We start from the raw sequence: 12131 nt of genomic DNA on the forward strand, positions 1-12131 counted from the left end.
CATCTATTTCTTCTCAGACATCAAGAAATCATTATGATGAGAACATTCAGACACACACACACTCTCTCTCTCACTAAAAGAAAACAATAGATGCAGTTATAGGTTGGCAGAGATAGTCACAAGATTTGACCTCAAAATTCAACAGAACAAGTTGAGAGAGAACACAAACATCTCTCTCACTCTCACTCCACATAGCATCAAAAGCAGCAACAAATGGTCATTAGCTAGATCAATCAATTTGAGCCTAAAAGTAGACAGTTTTCAGGAAAAAGCATCTCAAACACCTGCAAATTCTTTTGTATAACAAAGGTAGAGGAAAAATCAATCTCTCTATCTCCATATCAGTCTGCCGGAGGGCTAATTTATTCCAGAAGCAGATGATCATCCTCCGAGAGGATAGAGATAGAGAGAGAAAGGAATATAGAGAAGGGTAGAGAGGGGCAAAATGGGGTTTAGAGAGGGAAACTAATGGGGTCTGGCCCAATGGACTTGTGCACGAGCTCCTTCTGCTCTTTCTGATGGATTCCCAGAAACCCAGTGGCCGTGGCGGCCGATGGCGGTCGGCCCACGTACTTGATGGCACTGACGGAGTTCTTGCCGAGAGAAGCAATGGCGGTGCAGAGACGGGGAGAGATGTAGCTGTAAGCTCCCATGTTCATCGGCTCCTCCTGGCACCACACCACCTCTGCATCTGTAATACAATGCCCACGTGTTCAGACGAAAGATGAACCGCAGTTCCATTATTTATAATTGATCATCCAAGTTAAAATTGGCCGAATTAAGTGGAGGTAGCAGTAGAGAGAGAGAAAGAGAGAGAGAGAGAGAGAATACAAGATAAAGAATGAAAGTAAAGGGAAAGACAGGTATAGTTCCGGGTCGTCCCGTACGTGGACGATGGACGGGATGGGACGAATTTCGTCCGACGTCCGGATTCAGTAAGGGACGAAGGACGGGACGAATTTTCTTCCGACGGTACGAAAATTGTCCTGTCCAGTCCTCCCGGAACGAATTATCGTCCCGTCCGGGGAAAAAACCGTCCCGTCCCTCGTCCCGGACGGAAAAAACCGTTGGATATTTTTAATATATTAATATAGATTTATCTAAGTTTTTTAGGGAAATAAGGAGGAGAGAGAATCCAAATGGACATATGCACAATTATTTCTCAGCGGCGTCAGTTTGATCGTGCGAAAAAATACAGGGACTTTGATGCAAAGTGTCATAGCGAGGCCACGTGGCTACATCTCAACCATCGGATGTGACTCCGGCCGTTTTTCGTCCACATTCGTCCGTCCATCGTCCGAGACCTCCGAGCGGACGGTCTTTTCGTCCCAAGGGACGAAAACCGTCTTGTCCGGTGGTCCCTGGGACGAATTTTCGTCCCGAATTTCATCCATACGCTTGGATGGGGCAATTTTTTCGTCCCAGGAGGAAAAAATTGTCCCGTCCAAGGCCCTGAACTATAATTAGACAGGAGACAGAGGGAATAGAGAAAGAATAGACGATAGAGAGAGGGAGGGAGATTAATTGAGAGAAAAACAATAGACAGGCGGCGAAGGAGAGAGAATGGAACGTTAGTTAGAGAAAAAGAGGGGAAAAAAGATTAACGATGAGAGAATAGGGAAAGAGACAGAGATTGATTGGGGAAGAGAGAGAGAGAGGTAGGGATGGAGATAAATGGAGAGACTAAGGAGCGACCGTGAATGAGAAAGAGGTGAAGAGAGCAGAACAACTAGAAAGAGAAAAAGAGAGAAAGAAAAGATTAACAAGGAGACAAGATAGAAAGAGACGGAGACTGGGGAGAGAGAGAAAGAGAGAGGGCGCAGGAGATAAATGGAGAGAAAAAAGAGTAACTGAGACTGCCAACAAGAGAGAACAGAACGATTATAAGAGAAAAAGAGGGAAGTAAACGATTAACAATGAGAGAAGAGGAAAGAGAGGGAGACTGAGGTTAAAGGAGGGAGAAAATAAGTAATTGAGACTGCGCAAGAGAGAAAAGAAAGAGAAAAAAGAGAAAAAGAGGGAAAGAAAATGTTAACAATAAGAGGAGAAAGACAGAGACTAAGGGAGAGAGAGAGAGAACGAGATCATCATACTTGGGTATCGTTTCAGCTCTCGCTGGATGAGGTCATAGGGGAAGGGGCAAAGCTGCTCCACTCTACAAATAGCAACGTCCTTGGCGCCCGCCCTCTTACGTTCCTCATCAAGATCATAATAAACCTTTTGAAAAAAAAAAATTTGTCACCATTTAAAAAAAAGGGTGACCGAGAAAAATAAAAAGTGATAAAAACGGAGAAGATTGTACCTTTCCAGAACATAAAATGAGACGCCGAATGCCTTCCTCAAGATTCGAGTGGTCGTTCTGGTCTTTGATGAGCCGCTTGAAGCGGGTCCCCTGTTTGTCAAAGCCTGGGTGGCCCTGAACATCATCGAACTCGGACAGGTTTGACTTGCACTTGGGGTGCCTCAGCAGATTCTTAGGGGCCATCACGATCAGCGGCTTCCTGAATTCCCTGTGAATCTGCCAGGCACCAAAAGAAAAGAAAGATAAACGAGAGCTCAATGTGAAATTTGAATTACATTATCAGAAATGCATGAAGATTATTAATTCCCCAGTCATCTTCGTCATCGTCATCCCCAAATCTCATCATCTTTATCCATGTTTGGGCTCAGACGAATGATGATGATATCGGCAATTTGCCATCATCATCCTCCCAAATCTAATCAGCATCATTCTTGTCTGTTATTAGGCTTGGATGAATGATGACGATGATTCATCATCAACAGTATTCAAGGAGAACAAGGAAGATGATAATTCATCACGTTGATGCCAAACGAGTATTAGCTGACAATGAGGAATCCGTCTTTGTTGTCATCATCCCCGAAGGTCGTCAACGTCATCCGTTTTCCATCTTTTGGATGGGATGAACTGCGTCGAAGATTCATCATCAATCTATGGGTGACCAGGACATGGGCAAGGACGATTCGTCATCATCATCCCTGAATCTCATAATTAACATCGCCATCTATGTTTCTGCTTGGACCAATGAGGAATTTGATACGAACCCGGTTGGTTCGTATCGGGAGAAGACGGGAAGAGAGGAAGAAGGCGCCAGGATGGTCGTCGGCGTGCCGGAATGGACTACGGCAAGTAGGGGCAGGCGGAGTGGACGTCGCCTACGTGAGGGGTCCGGCGGAGTGGACGTCACCGGAGGGAGCCAAACACATTTCTTGATGATACTTCTTGGCTGCCCTCTCAAGGGAGGGCTGTTCTATTTAAAGAGATTACAAAAGGTCCAAATGACCTAAATGGCCCTACTGGGCTAAAGGATGAAAAGAGCCTAGATACGTCGGAGTCGTATCAGAATTATGATGGTGTTTTGCCATCAACCAACCAATGACGTCACGGTGCTCCTCACAAATCTTGTCAGCGGCATCCTCATCCATGTTTGGGCTTGGATGAATGGCAATGATGATGATCATTCATCATCAACTGATGAACAGTGACACAAGGGCGATGAAAATTTGACATCGTCGTTGTCAACATCCTTGGGGTCATCAACTCGTCATCGTCTACATTAATGCTGAATCCTAATAGAGTTTCAAAAAGTCCAATGATATAGAATAGACGGAATCCAACGAAATTGATGTCGATGGACTCAAAAGACGTTAATGCTTGATTCTGTGTTCAGGGCGTAAGACTTAGGCTCTAGGGGATGATAACCAGATTCTAGAAAATCAATGTATACATAGTCTGAGTTCAGGGAAATTACTTGGCGACGCAAGACATGGAAGTAATTTGCAGGTGTTGTCACGTTCACCACTTGCCAATTTGATTCTTGTATCTGCTTCCTCATGGTAGGCTCCATCTCAGGGATCACAAAAGGATTATCATCACTCATCTGCATATTAAAATTTTGACACTTTCAGAGAATGTTCCGAAATTAAGAAATAAAATAAAATATCCCATAAATAGTGCAATTATGCGAAGAAAATAAAATATATTAATGACTTTTGCAACAATATAGACTCGCAGCTTAGGGGAAAGAAAAAATGAAAAATACAGAAATCTCTTGTTTCAATCCAGCATTTCCATTCCGACAAACAAAACTGACCAAAAGGAAAAAGAACTCGTTCTAACATGAAGAGAATAGAGGCATCCAGGAAATATTTCTAGGGTTAACTGAATCAAAATATACCTGCAGAAAACGTTCTAGCCTCGCAGATGAATGTTCAGGGCCTTGACCATCGTACCCATGAGGAAGCAGCACAACGAGGCCTGTTTGCCTTAGCCATTTAGACTCACCGCTACTCAAAAACTGATCAAAAATTACTTGGGCACCATTAGCAAAGTCCCCAAACTGCGCTTCCCAGAGCACCAGCGAGTTCGGATTTTCCATGGAGTATCCGAGCTCAAATCCGAGAACCCCAAATTCAGAAAGCGAACTGACAGACAACAAAAAGTAATTTAAAAAAACAAAGTAAGAATTAATTCCATTTGATTCAAAAAAATATAATAAATTCCCACTTTAAAAAAGGAGTTCATGGCAGCTTAAAACCTGTTGCTGACAGTAAACATCTCCTCGTCTTGGTTTATCATAACGTGATCCAACGGGCAATAGACTTCTCCCGTAGCTTGATCATGAATGATGGAGTGGCGATGGCTAAAAGTACCTCTTTCAACGTCTTGCCCGCTCAATCTGACATGATTTCCTTCCACCAAGAGCGTAGCAAACGCGAGCGCCTCTCCAAGTGCCCAGTCAACCCCTTCGCCTGTTTGAATCATCTGAGCTCTCTCCTCAAAAATCCTCTTCAACACTTTATGAGGCTTAATATTCTCTGGAAGAGTAGTAATAGCTTCGCCAACCCGCTTCAGAATCTCAGGTTTAACACTGTCTTAGAAAAAAGAAATTATTAAAAATTTTCATTTTTTAAAAAAACCCAAGAAAATAAACGTTGGTTTACTCTACCCTGTGTTGCGGATTCGCGATATCTGCTCTGGAGATTTGAAACCGGTCCAGTACGCCGAAAGCCAGTCTCTTCTTTTCGCCACGTAGTCTTTGCTACCATTAAACTCTTCGTTCAAGATTAAATTCACCTTTTGATTGATCCTTTCAATCTCCTCTTTTGCTATACACCCAGACTCCGTCAACTTATTCTGATAAATTTGCAGCGCACTCGCGTGATTGCGGATCACCTGTGAAGAAAGGGTATCCATCAAAACATAAAATTATCAAAGATTGATCACCTTTGAAGAGAAAATAGAGAAAGTGTATTCATCAAAACATAAAATTATTGAATATTGATCTCCTATGAAGAGAAAATCGAGAAAGGGTATTCATCAAAACATTAAATTATTAAACATTGATCACCTATGAAGAGAATATCGAGAAAGGGTATTCATCAAAACATAACATTATTAAATATTGATCTCCTATGAAGAGAAAATCGAGAAAGGGTATTAATCAAAACATTAAATTATTAAACATTGATCGCCTATGAAGAGAAAATCGAGAAAGGGTATTCATCCAAACATAAGATTATAAAAGATTAATCTCCTATGACGAGAAAATCGAGAAAGGGAATTCATCAAAACATTAAATTATTAAACATTGATCACCTATGAAGAGAATATCGAGAAAGGGTATTCATCAAAACATAACATTATTAAATATTGATCTCCTATGAAGAGAAAATCGAGAAAGGGTATTAATCAAAACATTAAATTATTAAACATTGATCACCTATGAAGAGAAAATCGAGAAAGTGTATTCATCTAAACATAAAATTATAAAAGATAAACCTCTTATGACGAGAAAATCGAAAAAGGGTATTCATCAAAACATTAAATTATTATACATTGATCACCTATGAAGAGAAAATAGAGAAAGTGTATTCATCCAAACATAAAATTATAAAAGATAAATCTCTTATGACGAGAAAATCGAAAAAGGGTATTCATCAAAACATTAAATTATTAAAGATTGATCACTATGAAGAGAAAATCGAGAAAGTGTATTCATCAAAACATAACACTGTTAAATATTAATCTCCTATGACGAGAATATCGAAAAAGAGTATTCATCAAAACATTAAATTATTAAAGATTGATCACTATGAAGAGAAAATCGAGAAAGTGTATTCATCAAAACATAACACTGTTAAATATTAATCTCCTATGACGAGAATATCGAAAAAGAGCATTCATCAAAACATTAAATTATTAAAGATTGATCACTATGAAGAGAAAATCGAGAAAGTGTATTCATCAAAACATAACACTGTTAAATATTAATCTCCTATGACGAGAATATCGAAAAAGAGCATTCATCAAAACATTAAATTATTAAAGATTGATCACTATGAAGAGAAAATCGAGAGTGTATTCATCAAAACATAACACTGTTAAATATTAATCTCCTATGACGAGAATATTGAAAAAGAGTATTCATCAAAACATTAAATTATTAAAGATTTAGTGAAAATTTTCTAAGAAAGATTTAGCGAAAACTCTCACCTGATACATTTTTGGCTGAGTGAAAGAAGGTTCGTCCATCTCATTATGCCCAAATCTCCGATAACAAACAACATCAACAACCACATCCGTGTGGAATGTCTGACGCCACTCGGCTGCCAGCTCGAAGACGTGGACGACGGCCTCCATATCGTCTCCGTTGACGTGAAAAATAGGAACGTTCAAGGCTTTTGCAACGTCAGTACAGTACTGCGACGAACGCCCAGCCGTCGGATCAGTAGTGAACGCCACCTGATTATTCACCACAATATGAATAGTCCCCCCGGTTGTATAATTAGGAAGAGCGCTCAAATGAAGAGTTTCATAAACCACGCCTTGCCCAGCAAAACTCCCATCTCCATGAATAAGAACAGCCAAGTTCTTGGTGCGATCAAGATCATTAGAATAATACTGCTTAGCCCTTGTTTTCCCCAAAACAACTGGATCGACAGCTTCTAAATGGCTCGGATTTGCAACAAGAGAGAGATGTATTCTCTTTCCCCCTCTTGTGGGTCGATCATAAGAGGTGCCCAGATGGTATTTAACATCGCCAGTGCCCGTGTAAAGCCCAATTTCTTCATCGGCCTTTGAACCACTTCCGCTGAATTCACTGAAGATTTGGCGAAGGGGTTTGCGGAAAACATTCCCAAGAACATTAAGTCTTCCTCTGTGCGGCATTCCCACCACAATACTCTCTACTCCAAGATCAGAAGCTCGATCGAACAACTCCTTCATTCCTGGAATGAGAGTTTCTGCCCCTTCAAGCCCGAATCTCTTCGCAGTCACCCACTTGGTGGCAAGAAAATTCTCGAATTGGGTGCTCCAGATCAATCTATCCAAGATCACTTCTTGCCGATCTTTGCCATAGTTCTTGGGCTTGACAGTTTCGATCTTGTCTCTCAACCAATTGCACTGATCTCTGTCCGCAATGTGCATGTATTCGTACCCAACAGTGCCGCAGTAAGCTTGCTTCAGACGATCGAGAATCGATCGAAGCGTCTGAACAGGGCGATTGTCCGATAAAAATCCGGACATTCTCCAGACTCCGATGAAGAACTCTCGATCGAGATCTTCTTCCGAGAATCCGTAAAAAGCTGGGTCGAGATCGGCCGGTATTTCGCGTTCTTGAAGCCCCAATGGATCCAATCTCGAGATCATGTGGCCGTTCACCTGGTAAGCTCTGACGAGCAAGAGCAAGCGCATGCTTTCCTGAATCGTCTGGCCGGATATTCCAGGCGAAGTCGAAGCCTGCCCGACGAAATTCCTGAAGAAATTATCCCAAGATTCGTCGACGCTATCGGGATTCTCTTCCCAAGCCCGCTGCAGTTCTTCGAGATACACGCTGCTCGTGCCATCAAGAAAATTATCCGTCAACTTGGAAAGAGGCACCGGACGAGGAATCGGAGCCGCGTTTGGCCTGGCACAGCTCGATCGGAAGCCGCGAGATGGAAGAACGATTAATCCGTTCGTCTTCGCCGCTAGATTTCTTCTGATTGCTTGCCTTGCGATTCCGGACACAACTCTGAACCAGGCCATGGTCGCCGGCTAGATAAACCTTGTAGAACACGAGATCTGACGAAAATGCAATCAAATCTACGGCCGGAGCATCTCAGGAGCTCGATTTTCGCATTCTGATCATCATACAACACCAAAAACGAAGAAAAAAACAGAGATTTGAGCGGAAAAACGTAGAAATGAACAAGAATCGATCGAAGAGGGTATCGACGTACCGGAGATTGGGAGGCTTCCTCGAATGCCGTCGCTCTCTCCTTCGTTTTCGCCGCGCTTTTTGGACTGCATCCGTTACGCTTTCTCTTGCGCTGATCCTGGCCGTCCATACGTCATCTGGTCGGCTCCGATTCCCAGAGAGCGGTAGATGAGTGGACCACGTGGCTGCTTCTGATTGGCTGAGTCTTGACGAAACGTGCTGTGGCATTTATCTGTGGAAATTATCCTCCGCCTTCGCCCACGCCACGTTGGGCCGGCCCGATATTTTCTTGGGTTGAATAGTATGGAATTAGGGAACGGCACGGCCGGAACGTGACGGTACTGACGACAATCTGTGACAGACTGTGATGTGACGAAAGTTTCATCATGTCACCATCCCGTCACGCATTCGAGCATTTTGGAAAAATCTGTCATGTTCGTATCTGGTCCCGGACGTGACGGGACACATTACCGTCATGGTTTGTGGCGTTCCCGTCACGTCCCCGTCACTGGACTGCGTCACCATCACATGTGACGGGAAAAACAACTATGCGGAGGAGAGAGAATTGGAGGGGCATATCTCCAATGATCTTTGGACGGCATCCTTTTGCGAGCGCAAATTAATGCTGGGACTGTTCAGCAAAATGCCAAGGAATCGAGTTAGCGACACCACATGGCGAAATTTCAGCCTTCGAAAAGCTTAAATCTAAAGATATTTAAGCTTTTTTATAATTTTTAAAAACCCGTCATGGCCATCCATTGTGATGGCCGTCCCGTCACGTCACTCATCTGAGGCCCTCCGTCGCTTTCGCGTCACCGTCATGCCCAGCTCGTCATCCATCACCATCACCGTCACGGGCCCCTAATTTCATCACCGTCACCATCACGTCATCCGTCACATTGTCGTCACCGTGACATGTGACGTGACGGATGACGGCTGCCATTCCCTATATGGAATTCTCACCCAATAAAGTTATTAAAGCATAAAAATCAAGAGTTCAATTATGGTTTCACACTACCGGTCTTCAGCATGGACCTAAACCTTATCTTAAGTTCAGTATGGTCAAAGTTAAAGTCAAAGTTAATGATGAAAAATTGACGATAACTTTTCATAAAGGAATAATGTTGTACAAGGTGATTTATAATGTCCATCTCGGCGAACAAAAAAAATCCTTTTTGATGTTGCTTCCTAGCTCGTTTCAATTCGATTGTCACGCCACATCCAACATAGCATTGCTTTGGTGCCACCTCGCTGCTTGAACCTGAAAGAAGCATAGACATGTGTCACAATTAAAGAACATATGATTGGAAAAGACATTCTAAAAATCGAATATATTACTAACATAAAATGGTCACAAAAATGTTGAGTTTTCATCGTCGACCGTTGCAATTTCCTCCACTTCACCATCTTCCTCTTTGTACTCCTGATCGGCTTTGAAGACAAACATTTTAAAGTCATTTGTAGATAGAGGGTCCTCTTTTAAAAGTGACAAGCCCTCTACCTTCTGAACAAGTGCGCTGTTATGGTGCACTCTATGCACAAATATAGAGGAGATCCTTTACAACCATTACAAACAGTGCATATTTTGTAGACCAAACTTCTGACCATTATTTTGTAGACCAAACTTTTGGCCTGATATTCATAAAAAACATTTTTAAGATCACTTCCTCCTAGATATTAAAAAACTAGTGAAATTTTGAAGGTTCATCAAGAGTGACTTGGTTTCTTGTGTGCCTGGAGAAGGTCAACAAAGAAGTGGAATGCTCATTTGTACCACGAAGATGTATTTATTCCATTAGACCACTTTTGGCCCGATATTTGTAAAAAACATTTTTAAGATCACTTCCTCCTAGATATTAAAAAACAAGTGAGGTTTTGAAGGTTCATCGAGAGTGACTTGGTTTCTTGTGTGCCTGGAGAAGGTCAACAAAGAAGTGGAATGCTCATTTGTACCACGAAGATGCATTGATTCCAGCAGACCATAGGGATTTAAGGTTAGTCTCTTGTCGTATATTGGTCATTCTCCAACGAATTCATTTAGTTAGATCATTCTAGTCATCACTATACATCATCATCCATCATCCATCATCCATCATCCATCTCTATCTATCGTCATCTACCGTCACTACCTTCCACCTCAGATATCACCTACGCCATCATGATCTCATCACATATTCCCCCCTCTATTTTTCTAAGAAAATCCAAACCACTAGCTTCCTCGATTTCATTCATCACTCTAACTAATTGATCTAACTAAATGAATTCGTTGGAGAATGACCAATATACGACAAGAGACTAACCTTAGATCCCTATGGTCTGCTGGAATCAATACATCATCATCCATCATCCATCTCTATCTATCGTCATCTACCGTCACTACCTTCCGCCTCACATATCACCTACGCCATCATGATCTCATCACATATTCCCACCTCTATTTCTCTAAGAAAATCCAAACCACTAGCTTCCTTGATTTCATTCATCACTCTACTCCCACTTTCACTATTGCCTTCAAGTCTCATATCTTATATAAAACCATAAAACATAAATTTCTTATTATCATCTCCCATAAGTTCTTGTCTCCTCTTGCCATTACTTAATCACAAATTCCTTCATCCTTCTCTCTCGTTTTCACTTGCTTCGATTACAGTCCACCAATAGTGTAATACTAATCCCATTCTTCGTACACAATTGTTACCCCTATCTCTGATCATTATCTTCGTCCTACCGCTACCCCTAAAATGATATATTTCCTTACTCATCCTCTTAAACTCGCTAGATAGAGAAAGTTATTCCCTAAGATTTGTTCCCTGTGGACACGACTCTTGCCCATCACTAATTAATCAAATTGTTCAGGAGTAAAGGTTTATAAATTTTATTGATTAAACCCAAATCCGCAACAACATAGTTTTACCTTAATTATGAATTTACTGCTTTGAAAGTATAAAGGTTGATTTTCAATAATTTTCTGGTTAGTCAAAGTTGAAGAGGAGGGCACTTTATTGAGAAATTGCGCATAAATGTCAGTGATAAAAAAAATCATCATCAGGGATAAACTCAATTTTATTTTATGGGGAACATATACATCAACTTCAAGTGATGTTGATAATCAATCAACTTCGCATTCATTACATCACGTGCAATTTTAAGCCACCTTATTTGTAGCTTGCTTGGAGACCTTGAGAGCTCTGTACGCAGATCGTCTAATGCATGAATTGCATAGTCTAATTGATCTAATATATTTTAATGTGCCTGAAAATAGTAGATGGTGTAGTGGCATCTGACTTTGAAAGGATGTTAGTAGCATCATGAAAGCCCCCTAGTACATCAAAAAAATTTCTCACGAGACCCCCCTCTACAGCCATGATCAAATAGGTCACTTTGTTTGTATTTAGATAATCCTTCCCCATCTTGCCTAATACTATTATATTCTCATAAGCTGCTTCAGTCACTTCATTTGTAGAGTTCCACGCAGTGGGCACATCTTTGATGAGCAAGTTCTGATTTTCCACGCCCAAATCATGGCATAACGTAAAATAATGGTAAAGTACATATGGTGAAACTTTGGCTGCAATGACAAGACTCCAAAGTCTATATAGAATTTATTTAATTGAGTATTATTGACGAGATTATTATGGTATTCAATGTCATCATTAAGTGAGCTTGTCAAATTTTTATATGAATAAAAGTATGTGCGACATATTTTTAAAAAGAAACATTTGAACTATAAAAAAATGAGTAACTTTAAATACCTAGTTCCTTCAAGCCTCACTGCCTCGCCAATTCAGAACTTCTGGCATGCATGGTGAGTGATATCAGCCAGTGAAGTCTGATCCAGAGCCCTTCATGAACCTTTTAAAAGTTTCAATGGCGGTTTTTATTATAATTGACATTTTTTCATCTGTGATAGTA

At 41.2% G+C, this 12131-nt stretch overlaps 1 protein-coding gene across 1 annotated transcript; it reads right to left on the minus strand.

The window, feature by feature from the left end:
* Nucleotides 1-258: 258 nt before the first annotated feature.
* Nucleotides 259-8346, minus strand: LOC144714634 (uncharacterized). The gene is made up of 9 exons (XM_078589420.1): nucleotides 8242-8346; nucleotides 6515-8142; nucleotides 4968-5194; nucleotides 4557-4889; nucleotides 4197-4443; nucleotides 3771-3899; nucleotides 2303-2518; nucleotides 2094-2217; nucleotides 259-691 (listed from the first exon to the last, which is right to left on the minus strand). The coding sequence occupies exons 2-9, from the start codon at nucleotides 8045-8047 to the stop codon at nucleotides 453-455; spliced, it is 3048 nt and encodes a 1015-aa protein (XP_078445546.1). The 5' UTR covers nucleotides 8048-8142; nucleotides 8242-8346; the 3' UTR covers nucleotides 259-452.
* Between the last annotated feature and the right edge of the window lie 3785 nt (nucleotides 8347-12131).

Source organism: Wolffia australiana, chromosome 17 (genome assembly GCF_029677425.1).
Source record: "Wolffia australiana isolate 7733 chromosome 17, ASM2967742v1".
Lineage (NCBI taxonomy): Eukaryota > Viridiplantae > Streptophyta > Magnoliopsida > Alismatales > Araceae > Wolffia > Wolffia australiana.

Coding starts and splice junctions, on each gene's coding strand:
- LOC144714634 (XM_078589420.1), bottom strand. CDS start 8,047: ATGGCCTGGTTCAGAGTTGTGTCCGGAATCGCAAGGCAAGCAATCAGA. Junction 4,444..4,556: donor ATGTTTACTGTCAGCAACAG/GTTTTAAGCTGC, acceptor GTTGTCTGTCAG/TTCGCTTTCTGAATTTGGGG. Junction 2,519..3,770: donor TCCATGTCTTGCGTCGCCAA/GTAATTTCCCTG, acceptor GGTGCCTGGCAG/ATTCACAGGGAATTCAGGAA.